Source organism: Thermobia domestica, chromosome 1 (genome assembly GCF_964235325.1).
Source record: "Thermobia domestica chromosome 1, izTheDome1.hap1.1, whole genome shotgun sequence".
Taxonomy (NCBI): Eukaryota; Metazoa; Arthropoda; class Insecta; order Zygentoma; family Lepismatidae; genus Thermobia; species Thermobia domestica.
Genome location: NC_137454.1, coordinates 394413942 through 394434472, shown reverse-complemented (window position 1 = coordinate 394434472; position 20531 = coordinate 394413942). Strand labels below are relative to the sequence as shown.

The following is a 20531-nucleotide window of genomic DNA, read 5'->3' as shown; positions in this document are numbered from 1 at the left end:
CACTAACCGTGCTGAGAGTACCGACATCTGTTGAGCGAAAAACCGTACTACAATATAATTTTAACCGAAAACAATTGACAATGCCGACATCTGTTGAGCGAAAAACCGTACTACAATATAATTTTAACCGAAAACAATTGACAATGCCGACATCTGTTGAGCGAAAAACCGTACTACAATATAATTTTAACCGAAAACAATTGACAATGCCGACATCTGTTAAGCGAAAAACCGTACTACAATATAATTTTAACCGAAAACAATTGACAATGCCGACATCTGTTGAGCGAAAAACCGTACAACTACATAATTTTAACTATAAACAATTGACAATGCCGACATCTGTTGGGCGAAAAACCATACTACAACATACTTAAATTTCAAAACAATTGTCAATGCCAGTATCGTGATACAGGACGACAAAGGGTGTATACATTTTTCTCGCGGACTCTGTATATTGCTTATAAGTTACCTCAACTTATATAACAAATTATGCTGTCTTTTTTTTAATAATAATAAAAAAAAATGTATCAAAGTACAGATTCCCAGCAGTGATCATAGTCAAAATAATAACCAAAAGAAAATACTCGTACCCGTCACAATAATTATAAAAACTAAACAGACTTTTTCGAAGAATACTGTATTCATTATCATTTACCATCACTTAGTTAAACGAGCGCCACCTGACCGTCCGTAGTCCTACGTAAGCAGGAAGGAAACAATTTCGTTTAGTATAGGGTGATTCAAAGAAACGGGAAATTTTGAAAGTTGTATTGGCAACAGTGGCAGTTTGGTAACACTGAATAACGTATGCCAGCCTGTCAACGACATGAATGCTTGAAGTGGTGCACAACGTGCTTTCACGATCAAAGCGTTTTACAAGAACAGTGACAATGTGTGGGACATGTAGAGATTTCCACCGTCATTTTAATTTAGGACGCACAAGACAATCTTATAGAGCTACTGTGATGGGCCCTTACTGTTTTGAGGGCGAGAATGGCCATGCGATTACAGTCACATTGAATCGTTACGTCGCCATGCTTGAAACATTTGTTGTGCAACAACTACAGAGATTTCCATATATTATTGACACAGCCTGGTTTCAACAAGATGGATCAACGTCCCACACAGTAAGAATATTGATGGTGGTTGTACACCAATTGTTTGAGGAACGTGTAATTTCGGAAAATGGTGACATTCAATGGTCTCTCAGATCCCCTGACTTGTAAGCTTGTGATTTCTTTTTATGTATTCTAAAATGGTATTTTTTACTATTAAATGACAGAATTTTTAAAAATTGTTTTCATGAAATTAATTTTCAAAATTTATCGTTTTTTTTTTGAATCACCTTGTACTTGCATGCTAATTTTTCACAACTAAAATTTGGACAATTCTTTAGTTTCTGCAATATTTTGGAGCAAAAATACGTACAACAGCGTAATTTTGTATTTTTCTTATATATATATATATTGATGTAAGTTGGATATTAACTTTTCGTGGTGACCAATGGATAGTGGCAGCCATTTACAATCATTAAACTGCTGCACATGTTTTCCATAATTATTGTTCTATGGGGTAAACAAAGTCACACATTCTACAGGAAAATTTTCCCCAACTGAGTATTTTTTTAAAAAATAAAATTTGCCCCTACTAATAAGTTACTTTGGATTGAATAAAGTAACAATATTCCAAACCAAAATCTAATTCACAATAACACACACAGAGTGAAAAAGTGATTGACTGGACCGGACTCGAAGCAGGGTCCTCCGGCATACTGTGCCGATGCGTTAACCATTACGCCATCCATTCTGTTTCCCAGAACAGCCACTTACTCTCGTGGTCGGTGCTCTCATCTTGGACTAAGTGGGTTGTACACACGGGAAAGAAAGTATTTGACAGTTGACAAATTTTATTTTGCCAATAATCCGGAAGCAAATAAATTAATTTCGATCTTTTTGTTACTATCCTTAGAATGGTTATAACTTGATAACTTGACCAAGTCGGTACTCTAATAGGTTAATTTGTTGTTGAGTTACTAGAATAAGAAATTGTGTAAACTACAGAATACTTTCATTCGTGACTGTACCACAGACCCCTGCTGTGATTGGACAATCCTGTGTCCATATACCGAGCATCTTCTGGTAGTTATGATTTCATATATATATATATATATATATATATATATATATATATATATATATATATATATATATATATATATATATATATAGAGAGAGAGAGAGAGAGAGAGAGAGAGATAGATATAGACTAGCCTTTGGCTAGCTGGGGGCTCCTCCCCCAGACCCCCGAGTTTGCTTGGCCTACGGCCTTATCTATCGACCTTTGCATCAACATTGAATTTCGTGAACTTGCTCCTCATATTTCCTGAATTTGCCTATCTGGGGTTTCGCTCCTACACACTGTGTTTGCTCGGCCTACGGCCTCCCACCTCTTGAATCCACAAATCTATCGTTTCTTTTCCTATTTTTAACTACCTAAAAGATAAGATTGTGTATCCCAAGAAAACGCCCATTTAAATAGCATGGGAAATTTTTCATCCCCCTTTAGACCCCTAAAAATTAAAACTATTCACTTTTGGCAATTTTCCTGTGGGTTAGTCCTGGAGGACTACAATCATGCCAAATTTCATCATTCTAATCCTACCGGAAGTACTTAAACATTTTGGGGTGTAGAAGACGTCCCATATAAATAACATGGGAAAGATTTTTCAGTTCCCTATAAAACCACTCTCATGTTGGATTTTTTTATTTTTATTGATTTCTTTAGGTAGTACTAACATAAACGTATAAGCGTACCGAATTTGAAGTTTTTGTTTCAATTCTAAGTAGCTAAAACATGAGATTATAGGTTCAAAAAAAGGCCCATTTAAATAATATGGGGAAATTCTTCATCCCCTCTGTAGACCTCCTAAAAATTAAAAATATTAACTTTTTTGTAATTTTTCTATCAGTTAGTTCCGGAAAGCTACAATCACGCCAAATTTAATCATTGTAGCCCTACAAGAAGTGCTCAATAATTTATGTCAGTTCATGTAGTTTTATATATAGTTAAGAAATTTATGTCAGCTTATGTAGTTTTATATATATATATATATATATATAGATAGATAGATAGATAGATAGATATATAGATAGATAGATAGATAGATAGATTAAAATTTTGTGTCAGCAAATTTCTAAACCATTTGTTTGCAAAAGCCAAATCGAAGAGATCAACACTGACAATTCAGATTGAATATTACAAACAGCTGACCTGAAGTGAACATTTCTACCGATACTACAAGCCGAATTACATCAAAATTAGCACGGAGATGTGTTAGTAAACAGTTAGGCAATACAAAATTAATGCAATGAAACCACTGACAGCTATATTTTTGCATCTGACGTTTGTTGTACCAAAAAATATACGGAAAACATTATGTTCTGTGTACTATATTTTTCAGCAAACTCCTTACAGAGAATAATACTCATGCTAATACAAATTAGCATATATACCTACTTGCGGACAATTAAAATACGATATGGAAAGGACTAGTCCTATTTAAAAAAAATTAAACTAAATCTCCCAATAATAAAATCTCGTTTGAGTTGAAGCTTGCAACATGCTTTTTTTTTTTTTTTTTTAAACCCCATCGCCTTGCTCCACACTATGAATGATTACCAGTGACGTATTTAAGGGGCTATCGGGCTCAACCCTTCCTCCCCAACCGCGAAATAAAATTGTTAGTTCTTCGCATGCCACGTATAACAACAATCCTTCTAAGAATTTCACCGACTTTCCATTTGCTTATGCTCTTTGTTTAGAAATAATATTGTATTTGTCAAATTTCATTTCACGTAAGAACTGCGTTCTTTTTTTTCCCCCTATCTTTCCTCCATTCTACTCTTCTGTTTCTTTTTCTTAGTTGTTACTTTCCTTCGTTTCTCCTATCATACTTTCGACTGTTGTTAGTTGTGATTGAAGTCGACCATCGTCAGTAACACCTAAACTAAGAGGAGCTGATAAGTGAAACTGATGTTCCACATCAACTTGCACGTATATCAACATATATCAATATATAACTTAGTTATTATAACAAAGAAATATTTACATTCTTTAGTTATAAAGAAAGGTAAATGTTTGAAGTAAAGAAAATCAAGAGGGGGCAATAAGTAGCCCGAGAAATTATGTAGGCCAAGACGATGCTTCATTTTTCTTTTTTTGGACAGAATAAAAGGTTAGATTCACTGCTAAATTTTTGTGTGTATCACATCACATAAGATTCATCAGTCTGCAATTCTTGGCATTAAAACTGCAATCAGTATATTTCAGCTTCGACTTGTCTCAACATTTTCTTTCAGGTAAAACCGTATACAGGTACAACTAAATATTTCAATTGTTTTCTAAAATGAAATCAGTTAAGTTGAAATGAGATTACAAATATTCAGCGTATATGAGCGTCATTTCAGATTTGGCTGGGGAAGGGGGGGGGGGGCGCGAAAGATCATCCACCGACATACGAGTTTCACGTTTTTTCCTAGATACATTAGTAGACAATCGATTAAAATATATTTAATTCTCAAACTCAGGTGGGCAATTTCTCCCCTTGCTTCCCCATCTTGTGCATAATCCCCCGAGACAAAAATCCAAGATACGCCACTGATGATTACACAAAAATAAGCATGTATTTCAAATTATACGGTTTTTTCCCCGTTCTATTATTTGTTTACCTGGTAAGAAATTATCCACTGCATCACAAGAATCCTCTAGAGAGTCTGCAATATCAGTTACAGAGTCCGCAATATCAGTTACAGGGTCTGCAATATCAGTTACAGGGTCTGCAATATCCGTTACAGGGTCTGCAATATCCGTTACAGGGTCTGCAATATCAGTTACAGAGTCTGCAGTTTTACTTTGTAATTTCCGGGGCAGCTTTCGGGAACGGCGCTTTCCTGAAAACAACAAGAAAAGCATTAGCATTTTCTATTTTTATGGATAAAATCATTAACGAGGAAGCAAACTTTAATTTGATATAGCATTAATACGTGCGTTTTTCATGATTACATCACAATGCCGGATCCTTCTCCTTCCTCCCTAGATTATAAGACTATGGATGACAAACGTGATTATAAGACTATGGATGACAAACGTGAATATAAGACTATGGATGACAAACGTGATTATAAGACTATGGATGACAAACGCGATTATAAGACTATGGATGACAAACGTGAATACAAGACTATGGATGACAAACGTGATTATAAGACTATAGATGACAAACGCGATTATAAGACTATGGATGACAAACGTGAATATAAGACTATGGATGACAAACGTGATTATAAGACTATGGATGACAAACGCGATTATAAGACTATGGATGACAAACGTGAATACAAGAGTATGGATGACAAACGTGATTATAAGACTATAGATGGCAAACGTGATTATAAGACTATGGATAACAAACGTGATTATAATACTATGGATGACAAACGTGATTATAAGACTATGGATGACAAACGTGATATTTCCAGACAATGAAATAAGAGAAAATGCGGATACCCATGTTTACCATACTAGGTAATATATGACATGAATATGAATTACCTTTGATTAGCTTTGCAACAGGTTTTTTTTTTTTTTTAATGCATGTGAATTAAATTATTTAACCACTTACCAATATACATAGAACAGAAAAATTGTCAGTTTCCAAGATAGTTAAAATTGTTTTTATTATAACAGCTTCTGCAGTAGGCATATATTTTTAAATGGCTAGGTTTTTGACTCCACTTATGCAAAAACATTCTTTAGTACATATAAAACATAATTTAGTAATCAAAGTTTATATATATTGTGCCAGATGAAATGTGCCTTATTTGTAATGTAAAAATTGTATAACTATGCTGTATGTGACTATTTCGATGTATATAGTGTAGCTATGTTATGTTTTTAGACTTGCTTAATAAAAAGAGTAAATATGTAACATTTACAATAAGAGTCAGTCAGCTTTTGATGTATATCCCTCGTACGCCCACATATCTCGTGGCAACTGTAGAATTATTATTCACAAGGAAAAAAAAAAACTTTTGGAACTGTGTTTTACTTGTCTCGTCATACCTTGAATTTCCAAAATGCAATCGATGGCTCTTCAGCTTCAACTTCATTTTGGGAAATAAACAGTGGTCAATCGGTACCAAATCTAGTGAATAATGTGGAAGGTTTCACCGCGTGGCATAGTCGCTAACGCTCTGTCTTTGGTGCGAGCGGTTCCGGGTTTGATTCCCGGTGGGGACTAACTAACGAACTCTATGGCCTATGGAACCCGGAGGTTCAATGCCGCGTTCACAAAAGCTCTCCACTGACTTCTATCCTTAGCTAACTGCATCCAGTTTCTACTTTGTATTCCAATCTTTGCGAGATCTATCTTAATATTGCCCTCCCATCTGCGCCTAGGTCTTCCTAATAGTCGTTTTCCGATTGGTCTTCCAGTCAAGACTTTGAAAGCGTTTCTACTTTTTTCCATTCTAGCTACATGACCTGCCCACCTAAGCCTCCTAGACTTTACGATCCTAACAATGTTGGGTAAACCATATAAATTATGTAGTTCCTCGTTATGAAGTTTCCGCCATTCCCCATTCCCGTTCCTCTTGGGTCCGAATATTCGTCTCAGGATCTTGTTCTCAAATACTTTCAGTCTATGTTCTTCCCTCAGAGTAAGTGACCATGTTTCGCAGCCATACAAAACAACAGGCATGATTATCGTTTTGTATATTTTAAGCTTTAAATTCCTCGACACAATTCGCGACGACAAGAGATTTTGAACCGAATAGTAACACGAATTTCCTGGTTTTAGTCGACATTTAATTTCTCTGTGTTCCGGTGGGGACACTCAGTCGAAAAAGTGTAAAAGCTGTTTCAGGTCAGCCATTTTCAGTGAGGTTTTTCCTGAGTTTCCTTCATTCACATCAGTCGAATGCCGGGATGATACTAACATAATGGTCCCAGGCTGCTTCTTTCTTCCCCCAATCCTTTTTTTCTTCCCTTTCATTGGATAGTCGCCGAGGGACATCATCCCTCATATCGTGACGCGCTAAATGGCCATAGATGCTGACAGCTTAGCAAATCTAATTCCTAATGGTTTAACAGTTACTTGTTTTCCTGTACCATAAAACTTTGGACAAGAACTGTGTGTGGTTTAATCCGGTCTTTCCTTTACTCGGTAAACCAGAGACCAACTTTTCTTTAACTCCTGAGCTACAGCCTTATGTTATGTCTTTGAGCGTACCAAGGTCCATCCTGACCATCATTGGTAACTGTATCCGATTTCCATTCCGGTTTTTGTTGAACGTTTTCAACATTATCGCCAGTTGGCAGCTGGAGGGAAGACATTTTTCTCTTGGATCATCCGCAACTTTTTCCAAAGCAGATGAAATCGACGATACCAAATGAAAACATTAGCACGACATAAAGCTTTATTGCCATAGACAGTTTCTAGTATTTCAACTGTTTCTGAATGGTTTTTCCGAGTTTTATAACAGAACTTGTCAAGTCTTTGGCGATCCTTGACGATGGTACAAAACACTGCACGTATTTAAAAGATTTAACTCGCTCAGTATTTCCCAGAAACACATCGATTTCCATGAACAATCATTATGTGTGACCAGTGGCGTATTTAGGGGGTGGCTTCCGAGCTTAAGCCCCCCCCCCAGAAATTTTACTTAGTATAGTAAAGTAAATGAAATATCTTGGAGAATTTTCACATTTCCAGGCAAAGCCCCCCCCCCCGAAAGTTAGCAAAGCCCCTCCCGAAACAAAATCGTAAGTACGCCACTGTGTGTGACACTACGTAAAATATGCATCAAACGATATATGGTAACAGCGTTGTCAGACTGAAAGCTTACTAGACACATTGTGTACACCAAGGGCGATAAATAAATAAATTTCAAATAAGATACAAATTAACACAGTTTGAATATAATTTATCTCTTCTGACACAGCAGAGTTCACGCAATAATGAACAAAATCCAAATTTACCCGTTAGGAAGGGAACACCATCACGTTGCAAACAAGAGCTAATATCTCCAAGGTCTGGTAAAGGTTCATCACCTAAAAGAGAGAAAAGATCTTAGAAGTTACGGTTTTCACTAACGAAAATTTACTTGTCTTTTCACGATTTAAGCGAAAAAAGAAAGTATTAACCAATTTTCACAAAATCTAGACAGTTAGGAACCACTGAAAAGACTCAGACACAATTAGCATGAATTTCCTTTCTTCTGATACTGACGAAAACAATTATAACACGATCTTGGCAACGACAGAATTATATCCAATGTGAATTTTGAATATTTTGAATTTGTAGATTGAGGTTCGATCTCAGTTAAGCTACGATTATTTTTTTTTAAACTATACTTGTATCAAAATCACCCTCTTGGACAATTGAGAGATTAATAAGTACGTGTGTTATCGTAATATATCAATGAAATTGTTCGATGGTTAATTTGTAGAATTTCACTCTCCTTCACATTCTTCTTTTCTTAACTCTTATCGTGTTTCTCTCTTCCTTTCTCTCGGTTTTTTATTTGTTTATGTGTAAAATAGAGAACGAGAGGGAAAGATAACTGTTGGTGTTCCTATAGTAAAAGTAAACCCTTTTGATCCCCACTGTCTTCTGTTTCTCTCTCCATATATAAAGGTAACCTAGAAAGTTCTGTCGCTTTTTCACCCATCACCTTCGAACATCGATATGTCATCTGAGACATACCTGAAAGATCAAAAGTAGTCCCCATCAGCATCGACAACCTTCTGCCAACGTTCTGGAAGGCCGTGGATTACATTGCGATAAAACTGGGTATGCGTGGGTACGCGTTTCTAGTATGGGGAGGTTTCTCCCAATATGGTCGCCAATATGACTACCAGCCAATGTTTAACGTTGGTGAAAAATAGCCCATATCTCCGAAACTATTGCTTTTAGCTCAAAATTTCAAACGACCAAAACTGATCAGTACATATGTTTGCATAACGTGCAAGCACTTTTAAAAGAACAAATAGTCTTAAAGGTTATTTTAAAAATATATATTAATGAAAACACATTGCATATATTGTTTGCAGCACTACTAAGATAAAATACATACATTTGGTAACTTACACAACCTTAAACGTAGGCGTGATTACAATTATTAAAAATAATAGCGGTAAATTGTTATGGTCTTCTGCAAAGGAAATATTGAGTATTTCAGTAATGAAATTTACCATTTTCCCAATGTAATGGTTACCTTTCTGTGTTTTAGTTTCAGAACATTCGTGATGGAAATCATATTCATAATTTTCTATAGTTTCACAGATTAAACTATGAGACATAATTAGTAAGTATCTCTCATGCTTGATTGTCATGTAATGCTACAGCCTTTTTTCTCCAAGTCATTCTTGTAACATCACCCTGCCCTTAGCTGGTTTGTTGTAGGATCTCCAAGTTTTGATCCATACTTGTCCTTTTTCCATGTTGAACAACAAATTCACCTCTTTTTTAAGGACTCTTCCATATGAGGAAGTTTTTCAGGAAATTTCAAGGATGAAGGTCATCGGAATTGCTACCAAGTAACTTAAGGACCCCGAAAGCTATGGATTCGACACTAATATCGGTCATTTTAAATTATTTTTACAATTGACAATCCCTCTCCCCCTTCAGGGTGCTAATGGGGGATGAACTCTAACTTAAACAGCATCGGGGATGTCACTATTTATCTAAGAGACACTAAAACTATGGATTCAACACTAATATCGGTCGCTTTGGATTTTTTTTGTCTCTCCTCCCATCCCGCTAGGAGTAACAGGACGGGTCTAACCCTAACTGGGAGCAGACCTCGGACTTAGAGAGCATCAAAACAGACACCAATCAACTTAGGGACACAGAAAACTATGGTTCGACACTAATATCGGTCATTTTCAATTATTTTTACAATTGACAATCCCCCTCCAGGGTACTAATGGTGGCTGAACTCTAACTTAAACAGCATCGGGGATGTCACTATTTATCTAAGAGACACTAAAACTATGGATTCAACACTAATATCGGTCGCTTTGGATTATTTTTGTCTCTCCTCCCATCCCGCTAGGAGTAACAGGACGGGTCTAACCCTAACTGGGAGCAGACCTCGGACTTAGAGAGCATCAAAACAGACACCAATCAACTTAGGGACACAGAAAACTATGGTTCGACACTAATATCGGTCATTTTCAATTATTTTTACAATTGACAATCCCCCTCCAGGGTACTAATGGTGGCTGAACTCTAACTTAAACAGCATCGGGGATGTCACTATTTATCTAAGAGACACTAAAACTATGGATTCAACACTAATATCGGTCGCTTTGGATTATTTTTGTCTCTCCTCCCATCCCGCTAGGAGTAACAGGACGGGTCTAACCCTAACTGGGAGCAGACCTCGGACTTAGAGAGCATCAAAACAGACACCAATCAACTTAGGGACACAGAAAACTATGGTTCGACACTAATATCGGCCATTTTAAATCATTTGTTCCTGTTAACACCCCCCCCCCTCAGGAATAATAATGGGGGCTGAATTTCGATTTAAATGACATCGGAAGTTTCACTGTCCATCTCAGCGACTCCGAAAACTACAGATTCAGCACTAATATCGGCCGCATTCGATCATTTTTATGTCACTCCTACTTCGCCTAAGTGTGCTAGGGTGTCTTACTCTCACTAGGGGGTTTTAGGGACATGAGAACTGTCACCAATCAGCTGATAGATCTCAAAAACTATGGATTCGACACTAATATTGATCGTTTCCGATCATTTTTATGTTTCCCTCCTCCCACTCCCCCTAAGTGTGCTAGGGAGTCTTGTCCTGTTTTCCAGATTGTGAATAGTATGTGTATTAAGTTTGGTTAAAATTGCTCGAGGCGTTCCAGAATTATGCTGGAACACACCTCTCTCTCTCTCTCTCTCTAAAGGGTCAATCCATCTGAAGTGGTCTAAAAATGGTGAAAATGGTTGCTCGACCATCTCCGAAAATTATAAAAATTTGAGTGTGATGAACCTTGTGTATGAGAAGGTCAATAACACTATCACGTTGTGGTATGTAGAGGTGTTCCTGAATGGCGGCCATCTTTGTTGTCGGTGGAATGCCAATTTTTGCATTTGCAAGCGTGTACGAAAAGTACAGTTGCTCAGGACGCAAAATCAGACGAACACCAAACAAAATCGAATGTTTAGAGAAGAGTGGTACATCGAGAATATATACTCTTGTTTCTACATAAATATGCAGGGTTGTCCAGTTGACGGAAGTTAATGTGATCACAAGGTTGCTTTACATCTATCTATTCTATATAATGCAACCTTGTGAACACATTAACTACCGTAACTGGGATTGGATTTCAATGATACTTTGCTGATACATTGAATGCCTTAATACCGCGGTCCAGTTAGACGATGGTTGTCGTGGGTACAAGGGCTAGCTAACCCCCTCAAACATATAGACGTGGCAACGATTATGGAGCTAGAAAGACGGAATAAACGCCACTCGCAAGCTTTTGCACAACTGAACGCAAACGAAAGCGAGCCTAATTGCTGAGCCATGCATAGGTTTTGAGATCTAGCATTAAACATATCCAAACATTTAAATTTTTCTAGGTATGACCATCGTCACGCAGTGCTTTTTTCGCGTTTTTACCATGTCCTCACTTTTTTCTTCATGTAATATCAATTCTGATTTTTTTTTTCAATAGTTTATTCCCATACAGAATTACTTTGTGGTCTAAGCAGCAATTTTTAACAATTTGAGATACAACCAAATATTTCCGGACTACAACCATCGTCACGCACGTGCTTTCTTCGCGTTTTTACCATGTCCTCACATTTTTCTCCATGTAATATCAGTCCTGAATTTTTGCAATAGTTTATTCACATACAGAATTACTTTGTTTCCTAAGCAGCAGTTTTTAGCACTTTACCCTCCTGAGATATTAAGCCCCAAAAATTGCATCAAAATCACAAACTTCAACTTTCGGATCCCCATACATCTACGGTGCCAGTAGTATCAAAACTGTGGATATTTCTACAGATTCTTTACATGCAATAGTATTCAGCACAAAATTTATGAACCCCCCACTTTATGCCATTCCTACATATAGCCCCTTTTAAAGTGTAATTTTCTGTACTTTTTTTTCCTAATGATTTCATGTATTTGGTTTGCAACCCTGCATATTCCTTTAGAAGGAAGAGTATATATTCTCTATGTACCTCAGTCTCTCCTGTAAACATTCGTTTTTGTTTGGTGTTCGTCTGATTCGTACGTCCTGAGCAACTGTACTTTTCGTACACTCTTGTAAATGCAAAAATTGGCACTCCACCGACAACAAAGATGGCCTCCACTCAGAAACACTTGTGTATATACGACAACATGAATAGTGTTATTGACCTTCTCATACACAAGGTTCATCACACTCAAATTTTTATAATTTCCAGAGATGGTCAAGCAACCTGCTCTGGAGCACTTCGTATGGATTGACCCCTAAATATAAAAGAGAATATGAGCGCGACCAAAGCATCACCATTTCCATATAAAAAAAGTATTTCAGAGTATTGAACTCAAAACCTTTGGAAAGAAATTCTGCCTTTCTTATTAAAGCATAATTTAGTGTCTTAAAAGTGACTTGTGGGGTGGTTTTAGGCATAGTGAACTTGCTACTTGGGACAACGATCCAATTTTGGATATTCTCTACTTATAACCGCATGTTCTTTGTCCACTGACTATATTTTAAGAACGTAAATTCCATGCTGTAATGAGAATATTCAAAAGTAATCTCCGTATGACAAATAGCTGCAGATAAATACAACTTATTTATTGCTACTACATGTTTTACTTAATTTGTATTTAACATTCACATGCAGTATACCGACGTTCTGTCAACACCTACCACACCTCGGATTTTATAATTTTAAACATAATAATTATTGATGTCCTGACATGATTGTATGAATATACATGTATATAAACAACTGATTTATTTTAGTGTAATTATTTTTTATCATTATTCATGCATTGAGGAATATATTATTACACACCAAAAAAGTTTGACCCACACGGGAATAGAAATCACGTCCATTCGATTGGAAATTCTGCGTTTTACCACTGATCAAACGTGATTACCCAAATCCAAAGGTTGGCTTGTTGGTAACACTTTTAACCTTGTGGTAACAGAGTATGCCAAACAATGTTCCCAAGTGAAATTTGCATGGCACAGAGTTTCAGCGTTTCTCCCATTACTTTAAAAGTTACAAGGGCATATCAAGATAAATGATCCACCCTATATTATATATATATATATATATAGGGTGGTAGGTAACTCCACCAACAAACTTTGGGAGGTGATTCCTTATATGAAATGAAAGAAAAAGATCTAATAAACATGGGACGAAAAACGTCTTCTTTCAGAGTTATGAAGTGCCGAAAATTCGAAAATTCACGTTTCGAAACGCTCTGCCTTAGAAACTACAGGACCAATCCCAAGCGGTTTAAGGAATTACAAAGGAACTAGACGCAAACTATCTAAATATCCATGTTTTACCATCCTCCGTTATCGGCGAAACGAACTGTAAAAAGGAAATTAAGGTATAGGGATATTCTTTTAAGTACTAATAACGCGTTCTATAATAAGATATATATATAGATATAGATAGATAGGAAGCATCGAAAAGGACAACTCTGAAAACTCATACTGATGATTTATTTAGCTTACAGACATGTCATTTTGTAGCAAAATACATCAAGTTTTTATAATTAAAGAGGTTCATTGTGGCTGCCAGTAGCGTAGCCAGGATGTGTGTTTGGGGGGGGGGGCAAGTGCTGTTATAGGTACATATAGAAAAATTACAACCATAAAAATACATAAAAAATTACAAACATCAAAGTACCAAAGTACATTGTCGAACCGCTTGGGGGGGGCCTCTGCCCCCCCCCCTTCCCTAAGCCACTGGTGGCTTCCATTGGTGATGCGGTACACATCCCATCTGAAGTCGATTTCTTGCCAAACCCACTACAGCATGTCAGGTATGACTTGTTCAATTGCCAAGTAGATTCTAGCTCTGAACTCCGGTAGAAAAGGCGGTAAGGGTGGAACTGTTTTCTCAATACGCGCCAAACTATCATGTGTGGGACGCCCAGCTGTCGAGAAGCACGCCGGGTTGATTTTATAGGATTCCTCACAAAGCTTTGTCTCACTTGTTCTGCAACGTCTTCAGACGTACGGAGACAACCTGAAGATTTGTTGTGTCTTACCAAATATTCAGTTTCAATAAAACCCTTATGTCACTGATAAATGATAGGCCTATGGAACCTGGAGGTTCAATGCCGCGTACACAAAAGCTCTCCACTGACTTCTATCCTTAGCCAATGGGATCCAGTTTCTACTTTGTATTTCTATTTCTGCGAGATCCATCTTAATATTGTCCTCATATCTGCGTCTAGGTCTTCCTAATGGTCATTTTCCGATTGGTCTTCCAGTCAAGACTTTGAAAGCGTTTCTACTTTCTTCCATTCTGGCTATATGACCTGCCCACCTAAGCCTCCTAAACTTGACGACCTTAACAATGTTGGGTAAACCGTATAAATTATGTAGTTCCTCGTTATGAAGTTTCCGCCATTCCCCATTCCCGTTCCTCCTGGGTCCGAATATTCATCTCAGGATCTTGTTCTCAAATACTTTCAGTCTATGTTCTTCCCTCAGAGTAAGCGATCATGTTTCGCAACCATACAGAACAATATGCATGATTATCGTTTTATATATTTTAAGCTTCAAATTCCTCGACAGAATTCGCGACGACAAGAGATTTTGAACCGAATAGTAACACGAATTCCTTGCGTTGTCAACATTTAATTTCTTCGTGAATATGATTTTCGTCTGCTAATATTGATCCTAGATATTTGAAAGTACCCACTTTATCAAATGGTTTAACGCATCCATAATTTGCCGTATTACGGTCCCGACGCACTTCCATGTATTTAGTTTTCTCTGCATTTACTTCTAAACCCATCTCTCTGCAAGCGTTTAATAAGATCTCTGCATTTCTTTCTATTGTTCTCCAAATGATAGGCCTATTGGGAGGATCTTTACCATACCTTGTACGAAAATTACGTTATACAGTTGTCGCAGATTTGGATTTTTCAAATCAAAACACACAGCTAGCACGCTCGGGATAAGTAAAGGTAGCAGTCTTTGCTCCAACTGCCGCTAGCGCTTGCGGTGGCTTGTTTTTGAACTAGTGTACCACGTGAGTCAAAACTTGATGCATTTTGATACAAAATGACACCAAAACCATGTCTGTATGATAAATCAATAAGAGTTTTCAAAGTTGTAAAGACCTTTTTTGACAGACCTTGTAAATACACATATATAGGGTGTCCATAAAGACTGTCGCCGCCGCTAAAATTCCGAAACAGGAGAGATTTGCGACCAACGCCGAGATCCGTATTCCATTTTTTTCTTTCTTTTTAAGATTGATATTTTGAGCTAAATTGATTCCACCAGTGGCGTCGTCAAAGGATTTAGGTGGAGGGCAATTTACATATATTAAACTGCAAAGGGAGTTGAAGAATATGAAATTTGGAACGACTTAAAGAAAGAAATAATATGGTGAAAGTCTCCCGGCGGGACTATCAACAATAGTAGATCAAAAATCATGGTACACAAATGCCGTCACCACCACGATAATTTTGAAACTTTGTGAAAATTATAAAACACGTTCTCAAAAACACATATCAAAAACTAAAAGACAAGCGCTACCGCTTACTTTCTATTACTCATGGCTAAAACACAACTCACCCGATGGGAGTGCCACATCCTGAAATAGGCTGTCATCAACACCTAAATCACCTAGAAAAACATGTGTATATTTTAATTAATCGAATACAGTATAAGTAACAAAATAGTACTACCTTACAACTTAACTGTATCTTACTATACGACTTACACTTTTCATCAAATCACGGGAAAACGGCTGCACCGATTGAAATGATTTGTTAGGTATAGTTATTACCTACCTCAAACAGGGTTTTAATCATATTATTTTAATTAAAATCCATATCCAAAGGGGGGAGCAGGGGTTATAATTTATGTGAAAGATTGCGTAATCTCGCTAACTTCCTCAAACTAGGAACACAGACCTAGATATATATATATATATATACTCGTCATTTGTTTTTATTCTTTGTTCTAGGAGGATGCATTTTATATCCATACTATATACAAGTAGCGGACACTGAAACTGAAACACCTGCACAAATAGTACAATATGTTTGCGGCGCTCGCCAGAGCCATCTGGTAGTTTATATCGTACTTTTAGGCAACAAGTCACATGTGAGGGTCCTTGGTAGTGACTCCAGTAGAAGAGATTCGTCAGTGAACGTCAAATCGTGTGTGTAGAGCTGTATAATGGGGGGCAAACTCGACTTCAAAAGAGGGCAGATCGTAGGGGCGCGTCTAGCAGATGCATCTGTGTCCAAAACTGCAACACTTTATGACATCTCACGAGCTACACTATCCAGGGTATGTGTGCATATGAACAGGAAGGACGAACCACATCCAGGAGGAGTAACTGCGGGGGAAAATGGAAGTTGTCTGAACGCGACATCAGGACATTAACTAGGATTGTTGCACGAAAACGGAAAACCTCCGCTCTGTCGATCACTGAAGAAGTGAATACACACCTCACGGAACCTGTGATCAGAAAAATAGTCCGTCACTACCTGCATAAGGCCAACATCTATGGCAGGGCTGCGATACCGAAACCTTTCATCAGTAGCACAAATGCCGCCAAGCGGGTTCAGTGGTGCCAGAAGCATAGAACCTGGACGTTGGATGATCTAAAACATGTCATATTCTCGGATGAGTCCAGCTACACTGGTTTCCAAACAACAGGGAAAGTGTTCGTCTGGAGAAGCCCCTCTGACACACACAGTCCTGACTGCTTGGTACTATGAGTCAAACATGGAGGCTGATTCGTAATGGTTTGGAGTGCTATATCGTGTCAGACTTTGGGCCTCCTTATTGCTATGGAGGATCGTGGGATTGCCAAAGGACTATAAGACCATTCTGGAGAACCATCCTGTTAACAAACTCGATCGAGTCAATCGATCTGACTATTACAAAAACCACAATTTAAAAAAATCGCTTTCGTTCAAGGGTTATCGTGGGGAGTAACGGACGGACGAACTAAGTTCTACTTGTGTGGTCCAAATAAAAAAAATCCCTATTTGTTTGATTTTCTCCCGTGGGAATGGTGAAGCAGAATGGAAGCTGCGGGATGGAGAAGCTGTCCTAGTTCCGTAACACCGTGAACTAACTATAAGTTGGTCAAGTGACAAAGGAACGAAAAGCAACAGAAGAATGGAATATACAAGACTTTTCGACTCTTTTGCTATTTCTTCCATTTCTGGCTCTTGAAATCACTCGACCAGTTTTCCTCAATCCCTCATCACCTGATGACACTTAAGTCTGCCGCTCTGCCTCTCACAAAAAAGCTCAAAAGTTCATATCTCTCTCTCTCGAGCAGACGATGTTCCCCTCATTTTTAGTAAATACTATGGTGATTCCCATATACACTGATCAGCCAGAACATTATGGCCATCTACTTAATAGTCGGTATGTCTACCTTTCGCACGGATAACTGCGACGACGCATCTTGACATGGAAGCAATGAGGTCTTGGTAGGTTGCTGGAGGGTTGGCACCACATCTGCACAAGCAGGTCACCAAATTCCAGTAAATTCCGAGGAGGGGGGCGATGTGCTCTGGCGGCACGTTCAATCATATCCCAGATGGGTTCGATTGGGTTCAGATCCGGCAAGTTGGGGGGGAGGCAGCACATCAATTGGAACTCGCCACTGTGTTCCTCTAACCACTCCACCACACTCCTGGCCTTGTGACATGGCGCATTATCTTGTTGAAAAATGCCACTGCCGTTGGGAAACATGGTCGTCATGAAGAGGTGCACGTGGTCTGCAACCAGTGTATGATACGCCTCGGTCGTCATGGTGCCTTGCACCAGCTCCACTGGACCCATGGATGCTCATGTGAATGTTTCTCAGAACATAAATGAGCCACCGTCAGCTTGTCTCTGTCCCGCAGTACAGGTGTCAAGGAGCTGTTCCCCTGGAAGTCGACGGATTCCCACCCACCCATCGCCATGATGAAGGTATCGGGGTTCATCAAACCATTCAACGCTCTGCCATTGCGCCAAGGTCCAGTGGCGATGGTCACGTGCCCATTTCAGTCGTAGTTGCCGATGTCATCTTGTTAACATTGGCAGATGGATGGGGTCGTCGGCTGCGGAGGCCCATCGTTAGAAGTGTTCGGTGCACTGTGTGTTCAGACACATTTGTACTCTGCCCAGCATTAAAGTCTGATGTTAGTTCCTCCACAGTTCACCGTCTGCCCTGTTTTACCAGTCTGCCCAGCCTACGACGTCCGACATCTGTAATAAGGGAAGGCGGCACCCAAACCCTCGACGTTTGCACGACACCACAGCACTCCTCGAACAGCCGACAAGTCGTGCAGTTTCCGATATGCCCGTGCCGAGCCTCCGAGCCATTACAATCTCAGACAGATCGTTACCTTCCCCATGCTACACACGACCAGCAGGCTCACTGATACCACATGCAGCGTACGTGTGTCTGACTAGCAGGCATTTCTTGTCAGGTAACGCTGCTATCGCCTGGACAGGTCTTTAACGATAGTAGGGAGTGGTCATAATGTTCTGGCTGATCTGTAAATATACGAGGTGTGGCAATTAAATAACGAGACTGGTGTCATAAATGTAATGTATTGCAAAGAAAGTTACAATTGACTGCTATCCCCCTTCAATATACTCTTCTCCCCTATCTATACACCGCTGCATACGTGCCTTCCATTGTTTAAAGCAATGCTGTAGATCATCACATGTCACCCTATTCAACAACTCTGCCGTTTTTCGTTTCACCTCTTCCACAGACTGAAAATGCGTTCCCTTCAATGCACTTTCCACTTTTGGGAATAGATAAGTCACAGGGAGCCAGGTGTGGGGAATACGGAGGATGGTCGAGCACAGGAATGCGCTTGGCTGCTAAAAACTGCTTCACAGAAAGGGCATTATGGGCAGGCGCATGGTCTTGGTGGAGGATCCATGCATCGTTCTTCCACAAATCCAGTCTCTTCTTCCCTATTCTTTCCCTCAGTTTGATTAGGACTTCTTTGTAGTAGGCCTGATTCACCGTTTGACTCTGAGGCACCCATTCAGTCATGATGGTACCCCCGATTTCGAAATAAACGATGAGCATTGCCTTCACTTTCGACTTGCTCATTCGTGTTTTTTTCATTCTTGGCGATGTGGGAGTCTTCCAGTGTATGGATTGACGCTTAGTCTCGGGGTCATACTGGAAAATCCATGTTTCATCACATGTGATGACACGTGTTAGCAAGTCTGGTTCTGCTTTGAGTCATTCCATGACGTCACAGCAAATGGACTTTCGAATGTCTTTTTGTTCCTGAGAGAGCTTTTTTGGGACAATTTTTGCACAAACTTTTGTTATGTTTAAACGGTCACGCAAAATTTGTCTTACTGTCTCTTTGTTAATGTTCGTCATGTCTGCGATCATCCGAATGCTCAGACGTCTGTCTTTCAGCACAAGTTCATTAATTTTTTGAACATTTTCGTCCGTTCTTGAACTCAAAGGGCTGCTGGGCCGTTCATCATCTTCAACCTCCTTCCTACCTTCTGAAAATCATTTGTGCCATTCGAAAACTCGCGCACCTGACATACCATTATCACCATACACATCTTTTAACATTGCACAACATTCCGTCGTTTTTTTTTTATTATTATTATTTTTAATTTCACCAGAAATTTGATGTTAATGCGCTGCTCAACTTTACTGTTCACCATGATTCCGGCACTACTACAGAACACTGTCCTCTTCATGCAAGCCTGCAAAGAAAAGAAAAGCTTTCAGAATCATGAAACAAACATTGGCTGCTCATGAAGGTTCAAGATCAACAACACATCATTAGCTATTTCCTCTCCACAATCCTGCGCGACAGGAGGTGGGCAGTCTCGTTATTTAATTGCCACACCTCGTATATGTAAATTTCGGATTGCAAAATGGTGATGGGATTCTCCCAGTGTTTCTGCAACTCACCGAGGAAAAAGGACATGACTCATGAATAAAATTCCATGCGTCGCGGGAACACTAGAAAACAGATTTCTTCCTCTCTTTTTTCTTTTCATTTGCTTTGTGGTGGACAAACACCGTGTGCGTGGGTTTTCTCGGGGTTCTCCCGTTTCCTCCCACTTTCTTCATTCCACCATTTCATTCATTACTCATCATCACCGTCTCCTTTAGCCTAACCGGCATAACCGTGGGACGTAAAACTCAACAATTTCATTTCATTTGCTACTGTAAACTGCACCTGGAATCCATGGAATGGGGAAACTACATCTATAAGGAGTCTTTCCTTTCTTATCCATCAACA

At 38.8% G+C, this 20531-nt stretch overlaps 1 protein-coding gene across 1 annotated transcript in view; it reads right to left on the bottom strand.

The window, feature by feature from the left end:
* Window positions 1–20531, bottom strand: part of LOC145665324 (uncharacterized) — a 146422-nt gene that overhangs the window by 26171 nt on the left and 99720 nt on the right. Inside the window, exons 10-12 of the mRNA XM_081732625.1 lie at window positions 15850–15900; window positions 8041–8112; window positions 4731–4952 (exon numbers count right to left, since the gene is read on the bottom strand). Of these exons, the coding sequence (XP_081588751.1) occupies window positions 4731–4952; window positions 8041–8112; window positions 15850–15900 (345 nt within the window). The remainder of the gene's footprint in view (window positions 1–4730; window positions 4953–8040; window positions 8113–15849; window positions 15901–20531) is intronic.